At 40.8% G+C, this 12,023-nt stretch overlaps 1 protein-coding gene across 6 annotated transcripts in view; it reads left to right on the top strand.

Annotated features, from left to right (window-relative positions):
• LOC100693157 (ral guanine nucleotide dissociation stimulator) overlaps window positions 1-12,023 on the top strand; it is a 60,196-nt gene that overhangs the window by 17,294 nt on the left and 30,879 nt on the right. The window contains exon 1 of one of the 6 annotated variants that reach the window (XM_019365764.2): window positions 4,332-4,758. The exons of 2 other annotated variants lie outside the window; for them this stretch is intronic. In XM_019365764.2, the coding sequence (XP_019221309.1) occupies window positions 4,666-4,758 (93 nt within the window). In that variant the 5' untranslated portion in view covers window positions 4,332-4,665. Of the gene's footprint in view, window positions 1-4,331; window positions 4,759-11,079; window positions 11,494-12,023 lie in introns of those variants that run through there. 3 more of the 6 variants (XM_013270896.3, XM_013270898.3, XM_013270897.3) reach the window with 3 other exon arrangements.

Genomic DNA, 12,023 nt, shown 5'->3' with positions numbered 1-12,023 from the left:
ACGAGTGCAGCGTTTTGTTGTTGGACAACAGTATCCAGACTTTCTTTCGCAGGCAGTCAGTGTACTATTAGTCCTTTGCTCTCAGCTCCCACTGCAACCATGAAGCCGTCAGAAATGATCATCCATTTCTGATGTGGTTCGTTAAACAGGAAGTCCTGAGGGGCACGCGCAGGCAGGCATGGGTCCAAAAAGAGAAAGAAGAAGAAGAAGAAGCAAAAACAAGGCGACTTGGCCAGACAGAAGGCTGGAAATCTACATCTCAGATAGCACGATTGACAATTTGGCAAGGAACTCAAGTGTGGGTATGCTTGCTGAAGGACCCGAAGAGGAAATTGGAAGCAGGTGTGCAGGTGGATGTGGAGGTGGAGGTGATATGGAAAGGCAGGAGTACACCCGAGACATTTGGACTGAAATAAAGTGGCACAGCAGAGCAGGAGTTTCTTTGCTTTGCTTTTCCATCTGTTGCTGTGGTTTCTTTCAAGTGGAAGATGGTTTATACCCTGGACTCATTAAAGAGCAGAACACCACGGAAAATAACATTCCGGTTTCCAGGCAAAACCCAGAATAAAATGTCGATGGTTGTGTTGCAATGTGCAAGTTTTGACAAGAAGGACAAATGTTTGATATTTAAAAGAGGGTTGAGTTTTCCTTTGTCTGCTATCTTGATATTCTGGAGCTAACCCCTCCAGCCTCCAGCTGTAGACCTTTTTGGCTTTTTAAAAGTGGAAAATTCTCACTTTGCGCATGAAATGGACACAAATCAGTACAGACTTAGCTCCAGACTTAGAGGCACTTAAACTATGTAAATGTGTAGCGGCTTACATGTTTGCCTAACAGTTTGATCCCAGGAGGTGACACACATCCCTTTGGGGTTGCAGTAGGAAGGGCATCAGGTGTAAAAACTCTACACTCTGTGATGGTCCCTTGTGAATACAAGAGCAGCCAAAAGGATCTTAAAGTCTTGTAAATGTATGTCAACTGACAAGAAGTGCACTCAGGAAAAAAAACAGCAGTCCTAGGGGAGGTTAATGTTGACAAGGTGAATCTTCAGGATCCTCATACGGGCAACGCTGATGTTAGTTTAGCTGCTGTATTTGTAAAGTATTGAGGTGACATTGGACGAGAGAAAAGACCTACGATGATAAAGATGGACAGAGCAGAGAATACAGCCATGCTGTAGTTGGAGAAGAACAATGGGTGACTGTATAAGACATGTAATTAAGCTCATAAGTAGCACCCTCTTCAGACTGGTACCCTCTCCCCCCTGGTAAAAAGCATTATCGCGCAATTTCCCTAAATTTGGGGAAATTAATGTCAGGTCCTGTGTAATATTTGTCATTCAGTTGCATTAAAAATGATATAAAACTCACCAGCATCACAGAAAGATTTGAAAGGTCCAGTTCATCGACTTAATTAGCAGAACTGAGACCTAGAAAGCCGTGATTGAATGCAGCTACCTGTCTCTGCACACTTTTCAGTCGAAGCTTTAGCCAAATCCAGATGGGTGAGTTATAACCAAATCATCACTGGCTGTCATGATGGCTGAACATAGCTTTAGGGACCACAACAGGATTGTGTACTGTGGTGTGAATATGGTTATTGCTGCTGCAAAGTTGGACTTGGACATGGGAGTTGAATCACCTTTCAAGCCTGCTTCTAGTGGATACTAGAGGATCTCCCTTGAGGTTTCCACTCGATCACAGGAGTGTGATCCTAAATCTGTGTTTGAATGGGTGAATAATGCTTGTAGTATAGAGCACTTCTATAATAGAACAGCACTATAAGAGCCATTTACCATCTGATTTGGTTGTCATCGTGGAGAAGTTGTTACAAGGTCACTTTGTGCAGTTTGGACAGTTGGCCGGACAGTTTCATTCAAACTGCTTGACTTGAACTTTGTATACCACTGCAACTTTGTGTGGTTGCCAAATTTGTTTGATATTGTGACGGCTCTCAGAAAGACCAGAAAAAGACGCAGCCTTTAATTTGTGCAGGTTAAAGCGTTGAAAAACATCTTGCACTGACAGAAATGTGTCACATCAAAAGAAAAACTAAAACAACAAACATGGCATTAAAGTGAAGGGAGTCGAATTTAAAGATGACACTCGGTTTGATGATCAGTCATCTAAAAAAAAAAAAAAAAAAAAGCAGAATAATTTTTCTGACAATACAATTTCCTAAACAAACAGAGGCTGGTTTATTTTATTCTCAGCCTGTGCGACGGTTGTCAGGATGCCTCAGAGCAGAGCTGCCATCCCCGGGTAGCTGCAGTTGGCATGAGAAAGCATTTTTAAATGCCAGGAGCTTGGAGGAGCACCTGAATGGCTCGACTGGCTGAAATAATAGCAGGGGATAAATCTAAAGGCTGTTAGAGGCAGCTCAATCTGGCAAGCTCTCAGAAGCTTCTTCTTGTATGTGTCTGTTACTGGGAAACTCTGCTGTGTTTGTTTGTTTTTTTTATTCGTGCTGCAGTAAAAAGAGAAGAGGCTCCGGAAGGAGAAACAAAACCTATTATTGAATTATTGAAAAATTAGGTCTAATTAATTTGTGATTTTTAAGTTTTTCTTTTCTGTTTTGAACTACAAGATTAGATATGCCAAAACCGGGAAATTACTTCTGTTGCTCAAGCAGTTAAACAAGCTTTCATCATCCGTACAGAGAACACACTGTTTATGTTTGTTTAATCAGCCATGCGGCGAATGTGCTCTGTAGTTCTTGCAACCAGCTCTGTGCACTTTGACAGTTCCAAGTCCATGAAAACTGTGTGACTACGATCCCATAAAACCCTGTAATGCTGCACTGTAAGATGTCTCTACCGGTTAGTCATAAAAAATGCGTAGAATAAAGAGCACATATCCAGGCAGGGTTTCATTCAAAAACAATATGCGTTGCCAAAAAATGTATTTTGTGTGCACAGGACACACAATATAAAATAATCAGCCAACAAAATAATAAATAATCTGCTGTTACAGTTACTAGTTTATCTGTTCTTGTTTGTTAATGGATCATTAAATCAGCTCCAGAGACATTCTTTAACAAATTATTGTTTATTTCATAAGGAAAAATCTCATCTTCTCTTTAATTAGTGCCATAAGTTAAATGCATTTTTTTTACTTTAAAAATATTCAGTTTCAGAGAGCAGGTTCACACTGAGCACACGTGACAGGCGTGAAAGAGTCTGGAGCCGCTCTGGTGAATGGTATCAGAGATCAGGGTACCAGAAGCAAAGCTGCCAGTTGTGGTGTTGTCTGCCGAATGCCGATCAAGCTTCGTGGGGCTGGGCTACGAGCACAGGTCCTGCTAAAGGAGCCCGGGACCCCGTGTTCCCCTTCATGGAGTCTGATTCTGACATTTTGGTCAGAAACATGAACCAGCGAGCCTGTCCAGCTCTCCTTACATCTGCTCATATATCTGCTCATATCAATGTGCCATCTTGAAGTAGTAACCTGTGCAACCTGAATTATCTGCAGGTACTATCGCATGATAACTGCAGTGATAAGAACATTTAGATGAAAAACAGTCAGGAGGGATAAGGAGAGGAATGGGCTGTAGCCACCAGCTGCTAAAACATTCCCTTTGTGGGGTTTGTCATGTTGTTGCCTGTCCAGTGGACCTGTTGTCACGACCATCTGCACTGAAGCAGCTGAAATGGGCTCACAGTGGGTTCCGCTTACTAACTGGAGAGATTGATAGCACTGAAGTTTAACTTTGTTTTTTACTCTAATGACTGACTGTTCCCTTCACTTATTGACCAGTAAATGCTTGTCTCCCATTTATTAATTTATTGTTTGTTATCTTGATTTAACCAGGAAGTCCCATTAAGGTCAAATCTGTTTTACTAGAGAGACACAGGCAAGGTAGTCCAAGAAATCGGACTTTTTTATTTATTCCCTGAGTTCTTGTGCTTTATTTGGACTTTTGTTTCTTTACTTTTTGGACTCGCCTCTGAGAAAAAAAAATGTGCAGGCCTTCTATATTTTTTTGCAGCATTAAATATGTGTATCTGCAAACTGAGTCAAACAACACTAATTTAAAAAAAACACCTCTTCCTCTGGATCAAGGTGATGACAACCGCAAAGTGCCCTGAGGTGTCAGAGGAACAGGTTCAGTAAGTTGTTTTCAGTTAGAGGTGTTTGAATTTCTTAAGACGGTTCCTGTAAGTCTGTTTTTATTCGTCCCTACAGGTTGCCTAACGCTCACATAGCTTCAGATGACGTTGTTAAACAGGTAAACTACCTGGAGATAATTCCCTCCTTCAGTGAAGCAGGAAATTCCTTTGAATTTTATTGCGTCATGTTGAGGTTTCATTTTCTCTTGAGAGCGGTAACAACAGGACATTTGAGCGCTGTAGCCTCACGGTGTTGTTGTTGTGGAGGTGGAGGTCATTACCAAGCGGTTTCTCTCCACCTTTGACATACACGGACAGATGTGCACCTCTTCTGGAAAGCCTTTTCCTTTTTTCCCGGCATAGGTTAATTTTTTTCTAGTGTTGTTCCTCGTGTTGTTGACACAGCTGTTAAAGTAAACATGCATGAGCTGAGCGTTGGCGGTTGGGGTTCGGCCAATCTGTGAAGAGGGGAGTGGGAGCCCTGGAGTCGCCTTCACTGAGGTTCTGCTCCTCCAGGATCCTCATGTTTTTTTGGACTGGTTCTCAGCAAAGCCGTGATGTGGTGCTGGAGCCGGTGGATCTGTGGACTGCTGGCCGGGACCTGGGATGGCGAGGATTATTACAGGACAGTCGGAGGAAAAGAAAGACAGGTTGGAGCTCTTAATGTTTACCTCTTAAGTGTAAAGAGGCTGAGTTTGTAGTTCGGTGTTGGGCTTGAACTGAAGGACTGGCCACATTTAGAGTTTGGCTCCTTGCAGGTAAAATAATGCCACCCTCTAACAGTGAAGGAAGTTGTAGTGAAGCGGAAGACACGTTTAGACGGATACTGGTTTATAGTTCCAAGGAAAGCACTGGAATTTTTTTTTTTTCAAAATAAGTCCCAGGATAAATTAAACTCTGGTTGAATGCTCCCCAGTTTAGCCCCCCAGTGTAAATAGCACTGACTCAGCTTTAGTTACCAGTGTTTATTTTACTGTTTAACCTTTGCTACAGTTTGCCGTTGATGCTAATGCAGCTTAATACCACAAGTTGTTTTGAACACCCTTTTTATATTAGTGATGCATTATGAGTGATAGTCATATTTATGAGTCATAAACCTGAATTAATGATCTGTGCCAATGATCTGGGTGTGCTCTCTACATTTTTTTTTAAAACTCTGTTGGTGAATGTAAAAAACAAGCAGGATTGCTATCTGCTCACTTGGAAGTAGAGAGTAAAAAAACAGCTGAACAGTGAGCTGTTCAGCTGTTTAAACTATGCAAATAATTCAGTAGAAACTTTAGTTGTTTTGAAGTGATACATGTGACACATCACATTGGCACTCTTGACATTCTTCTGATTAACAGATATGACCTGGAGTGGAAAGATTCAAAAGATTTTAAAGTGTGAAAGCTTTGTGTTTGTTTGTTTTGCTTTTTAGCTGTCAAATGCTCTTTCCATTTTTACTAATTTTCTATCTGTAATTCTGCTCTTCTTTAAATTAAGTTTTGGTGGTTTCCCAAGTGTGGGCTGCACCCCTCTGTGATGCTGTTGTTAAAGGGACCTGTTATGGTTCTTTATAGCTCCATATTTTTGTTCTCTCACCTTTCCACGTGAGCTTTGCATGATTGGCAGTTTAAAATAATCCCTGTTTATCTTATACCCGGCCTTTGTGCAGGCAATCTTCTGTCTCTTTTAAGGTCCCTGTCTTCTGATTGGCTGCCCCTCGTGACAAGAGGGATGGGTGGGTGGGGCTTCTGTGCCTGGGATAACCATATTAGGGGAAATTTGACTCTTAGTGACATCACACAGAGTGAAGAGTAGAAAAAACTGTGTGAAACAGAGCGTTTAGGCTTCAAGCTTTGGACTCACAGGGATTACTAGCACACTGACCAAGATTAATATCAACACGTTTAAGCCTGTCAATGATTTTAGGACTTCCTTAAAATATGGTCCAAATGTCTTAAAGATGTGGTACAGATACGCGTCCTGCATGTTTAAAATGAAATGTGTCCAACAGCCACATAGCGAATATTGCTGTAACAGCGAGAGCGCTCAGGTCGGCTCTTGAGTTAATCTGACTTCACAGCACGACATGTCTGCACCAAGAACCAATCGCTCCATGTGAAATGAAAGAATAAATGCCTCGCTTTCTATAATCTGCTCCCATTAGCTGTCATTACAGTGTGCTGGCTTCACAGCGACATGAAGCAGCACAGACGCCTGACCTCAGCTGTCTGCTCTGCTTAGAAGCTGTCAACCTCAGACGACAGGATGTACAGGAAGCCAGACCTTTTCTCTGTATGACTCACACTCACTCAGGCCTTCAGATTACAGAAATAAGAAAAGATTTTACAGGTTTAATTGTTATTTATAATAGAAGGCAGCTCACAGGTGCGATTAAACTGTGCCAAGATTGGTTGAATGTGTTCTTTAGGCTTCTGTCTGTCCTCAGCTCTGGTTCTTTTATCTGAGGTAGAATGAAAACCTGTGCTCTGTGCAGTTCTGCAGACCATAAATCATCAGCTGTGAACGCCTGGTCACTGAAGTTGAGTTATACAGATTTAGTTGATTTTATTAGGAGAAGGGTTTTGAACGTGAATCTTTATTTTTTCTTGTATTAATCCGTTTATCGTGATTTATGGGCTTGTTATTTTCCTCTTGTTACATAACTCGATATCCAGTCTATGTCTGGCTCTCCCTTTGGCTTTTATTTGTTTCAGGTTTATTGTTTGTGAAGCACTGGAGGAAACATTGAGCGCCTGGCAGCAACCCAGGATAACCACCCAGCTTTAATGCCTTGCTAAATGGCCTCCTGACAGGAGGAATAAAGAACTTTCTGCACTGCTCAGTGTCAGCAGGACTAAAATAAGCCGCTGATGTCACTGCCCTAATTTTAATTTTACCCTCGTCGTGATGGGAATCTTTCTTTGGTTAGTGACGTTTGGATCTGCCCTCCTCACATACTTTTGTGAAACTTCTTCTGTAGGTCGGGGGGTGCAGCCTCTCAGTAAAAGCACGAGTGTTTCTGTGTGAGAAAATAAGAACGTAATGCAGGCTGTTAGCGTCACCGTCCTCGGGGAGCCGTAAAACATCAGCCAGGCCCGCAGCAGCAGCAGCAGCAGCAGCACAACAACATCCTCTGGTGTTGATTTCCAGCAGATGGAAAAAGAGCTTTAGTTAAATCGCAGCAGACTCAGAGTTGGCCGGCCCTCCAGGCTCTGTCAGATTTCTGGGATTCAGCCCATGTGGGTTATTTTGTAGGGCAGATATTAGTACCAGTGCTTGTTATTCTGTGACTTTCAGTCTTTCTGCTGCTCTGTTCTCTGTGCAGATGAAACGGCGAATAGTCACGTCTTGCTCGACATGGGTTACGCTATCTTTCAAACCGATCTACCATCTGGGTCAGGCTTTGTGTTACAACAGACTTTAGGATGTTTTTCTGGCCGTTTTTGCAGTATAGTTTTTGCTGCTCTGTTGTATCTTAATTGCCCCTTGGGGATAAATAAAGTCTCTCTGATTCTGCTTCTGATTAATGATTATAAATAAAGCCTCATGTTTCTGTTGCAGCCTGGTAGAAAAGCACTGGACAGGCCACTGAGGGACTGGGAATAAATTGGCACTAAAAATCTTTAAAAGAATATGGAAAGCGTGGAAATTTAAACATTTAAATAACTGGAAATTTCTATCTTTTTTTAGACAAAAACTTTAATAAAAAGCTTTCAAATAAACATCCTGCAAATTTGTGATAAGAGAAACAGCAACAGCCACATTTGATCATACGGCTGCACGATCAGATGCAGCATTCAGAGCTTTTTATGAGGTCACAGAGCCAATTTGAAAATATGCACTTTAAAAATGGACTCATATGGTTTGATTATTGATTATTATTTGTAATCAAGGATACTTGTAAGTGATTTGTCCAATTAAAAAGGAATGAAGTCCATCCATGCATCCTCTTTCTTCCACTTATTTGAGTCGCAGGTGGCTGGAGCTTATCCCGTAGGGAGAGAGGCAGGATATATCCTGGACAGGCCGCCAGTCTGTCGAAGGACTAACACACGGAAACACACAGCTATTTAGAGTCACAAGTAATCATAACCGCAATGCATGTCTTTGGACTGTGAGGGGAAGCAGAGTACCCAGAGAGAAAACCTGCAGAACTCCACACAGAAATCCCCCAGCTGTCCCGAGGATTCAAACCCAGGACTTTCATGCTGTGAGGGGACAAAGTTAACCACTCTTTTGCCCAAGAGGTACAAGAAATGAAGTGAAATGAAACCAAAACCTTTCTTCAAACACTTAAAACATGTTATATCAGGAAACCTGCTTTTACAGGACCTGGCTCATTGGTGTGGTGACAATAATTGAAATTTGTCTGGAAATATCTCCTTTCCCACTTTTAATCACTGGACTGTAATCTTCCACAGTGAACCATGGCTGTCTTGATTTATTGGAAACTTAAATCTGTGTAAACTTTTAGAAACCCGTGTTGCTCCCTCACTCGTCTTCTTCACGTCGGGCAGCTGCAGATTTCTGAGTTATGAAGCGCAGCCGCTTGGTGAGGAAAGGTCGGACGTGCTTGTGGTTGCATTCAGCCTCAGCTGGTGCGGCAGATGTTTTCCTTAAATTTTCTAAAACGTTTTGACACCTGTCAGTGCCTTGGCGTGGAAAAGCAGTGGGTTGTTTCTAAAAAAATCCAAAAAGAAAAACATGTGAATGAAAATCAAGGTTTAATAATGTAACAGTTAGGTAATGGTTTTGTTCTGCTGTTTAAAGCAGGCTGTGGTGAATTTAAGATTTGTTCTGTGTGATTGGAGACGTTTGTTCCTGACATTGACCAGTAGGGGGCAGCGTTAGACGTTAAGTCTTCAGGTTCTTTCTCTGAAGTCTTACCCTAAAATTCCCCCAAGATGCGTTTGTTGAACCACAACACAAATAAATTCAGTTTACTAACAGGGACTTCCTGATGGTGCTTTCAGGTGCTTTCTGACTGTTAAAGTCAGGTTGTTTGTTTTTATGGTGTGCAGCAGTGCTTTGAAAAGGTGTGTGCAGGATAAGGTTATATAACATTGAGATCTTTGTGTTCAGGTGGTTTCAGTGAGGATTTGTTTCATTTGCTCCTAATTGTTTGCAGCTGAAAAGTTTGGTCAGCGAGCTATTTCGATATTAATCTGTAATTTAGCTCATTTATTTTGGAAAAATTATTCAAGCTTTTCATCTGAGGACCTGCTGATTTTCCCTGTTGTATTTTCTAAGTATAGTAAGATCAGACAGGATGTGTTTATTCTAAAAGTTGGCAAAGAGTTACAGCAGCTTATGACAAAACAGCTTAAACAGACTAGAAAAAGAACAGCGACAAAGCTAAATAGATCAATAGGGTAAAAATTACAAAAATGAAAAAATCTAATAAGTAAAATTTAAAAAGCTCAATAAGTGAAGATCTAAATAAAAAAATAATATAATATACTTCTTGTGTAAAGTAAAAGCGCAATACATTTGATTAATCAAAATAAAACGGAATAAAAATGTTAAACACTAAAATGTAAGTTGAAAAATTTAGATTTTAGACACACAAAATTAGACTTTTTCCCATTTAAATACATATTTATTTGTCATCTTCCCACAAATATGTTTAAAACTCAAACCATTAACCTAAAAAGACAAAAAAACAAAACAAAAACCTAAACAATTATAATTAAATGATCTCTTGAAAGAGCTATAATCTCAGTAAAACTGCTGAAGTGTGACTTAGACTTTTATAACGAGTTATCATACTCACAGGTAATTTGTTTTTTTATATTAATGCATAATCAATCTTTGGAAAACTAAGGGAAAAGTACAAAGTTGCCCTTTTGAAAGGTGTTAGAGCAGCACTGTACTGTTTTAAACTGTACGCCACCTTTAAGCTGTGCTTTAGTGTAACAGTGGAGGAGAAGGTGGGGGAAGCTTCGTGTTGTTTGCTGAGCTGCTCTGGGCTCACGGTAAAAGTGTAACTCCAGCAGACTTCACTGTTTTCTTTTCCCACACAGTCCTCCTGCCACAGTGAAGGCACAAACAGCGCCGTCATTTCCCAGACACATGAGTAAGAGCGGGGGAGTAAGTGCTGCCTTCAGGGACGTCTCGCAGACTCCCGTTTCATACATAACAACTTTATAGTGTGCTTGTGTCGCCCCAGGTTACTTTAGTTACCTAAATTTAGGTGTGATAAAATAAAATGTGGGAAACTTGAAATTAAAGTTAAAAGCAAATATAAACTTCTGTAATTAAATAAAATTATTTTGTGACCTTAGAAAATTAATCACTATAAAATTAAAATGCAGATTAAATAACATTACTTCTGGTCTGTTAATTTGAGTGATGAGGCTTTGGGGAATGTGCTTATTGAGATAATAGGCTGTCTGCATGTCTGTGAGTCCACTGCCGTCACAAACTGTGTTTCTGTTGTAATACTCATTTTAATTTTGTCCCTGATAGAGAACCTCCAGATGATAATATTTAAAAAACAAAGAAACAAAAAAAAACAAACCCAAATCTAAAACTAGGGCTGAAACTAAAAAATATTAAAGTAGAACAAAATATTTTCCAACAATGAAAAAATTAACTGAAATGAGCAAACTCACTCTGTAAACTAACTGGAGAAGAGAAAAATGAAAACTATTATAATTGGACTAAAAAATATAACAACAACAACCGTAGAGTGTTTTTTGTTTTTGTTTTGTTTTAGCACAAAGTAAAAGTCTGATATGGTGACGACCGTAGTTATAAACATTAAAGTATCGTTAATAGCATTTCATTACATCTGTGTAAATGAAAAATAAGTAAATGAAAGAAGTAGTTTGTTCCTTTTCCATGAAGAGTACGTGTTAGATGTTTAACAGCAATTTTGCAAAGTTGTATTCACGTTAATGTAATTAAAGTTATAACTTTTTAAAAATGTGTATAATTTGTGGGATTAAATACAAGACAAAACATAATTTTCGCTAAAGCCATCCTGTGCGTTTGGTTTATCCGACAGCCCTGAAGGCGCCGATAGCTGGGGGCGGGGTTTAGAAAAGCCCCGGTGTGAGTCAGAGCCGTGATAAACTGTACTGAGAGAGGCGATGATCACACAGAAGCGTTAACCTCAGGCGGTAGCGGCAGTGTGTGTCTGTGGGAGCCCTAAAAAAACATTAGAAATGTCAGCGCGGGGGTGTGACTGAACTCTGCGGGCATCCATGGTCTATTTCCCGGGGATGCAAGCCGAGGCGCGTAGCGTCAAGCCGGGCCAGCTGCTCGAGATGTTTGACTCTTCGTGGAGGGTGCGGAACATTTGGGACGGCGTGAGGCTAGAGGTGGTTGAAGACCGCAGCCCGGTGGTCCTGCACAGCTTCACCCACCTGGACCCTGACCTGCCGCTGGTGGAGGTGAGGAGGATGGGGAGGAGGAGGAGGGTGAGGAGGCAAGGAGAGGTCCGTTAGCTGATGCGGTTTGTTGTGTTGTCATGGAGGAGGGTGGATCCAAAGAGGTTTTCAGGCTTCGGTTGCGATTCTGCAGGAATAACACAACACTTGTCCTCTTAAAGAAACATTTTCTTACCGTTAAAACAGAGATTTATGATGTTTCTGCTTTATATCCTCGTATTTCAAAGCTTTATCTACTTTTATGCCCATAAAACATGTTTAAATTTGCGTTAATTAAGCTTACATTCAACATGGTGAGTCACCCAGGTGATGCAATGTGCCATAAACGCTCTAATCCTGTGTTTTTAAGCCTTGTAAACGGATTATCAGTATAAAGCTGCTGATTGGCTGCATCTTACAGTGTTAATACAGTCTCATAACAAACATAACAATACAGGGAAATCTAATATGATGCTGCGGTGCTGCTTGGCACTAGAGTACAGTTACAGGATGACTTGCTTTTTCATGTTGTTATTGAACCTTTCAGCCCTGTG

Source organism: Oreochromis niloticus, linkage group LG12 (genome assembly GCF_001858045.2).
Source record: "Oreochromis niloticus isolate F11D_XX linkage group LG12, O_niloticus_UMD_NMBU, whole genome shotgun sequence".
Classification (NCBI taxonomy): domain Eukaryota; kingdom Metazoa; phylum Chordata; class Actinopteri; order Cichliformes; family Cichlidae; genus Oreochromis; species Oreochromis niloticus.
The sequence above is the reverse complement of the archived record's forward strand: the minus strand, read 5'-3'. Positions and strand labels throughout refer to the sequence as shown.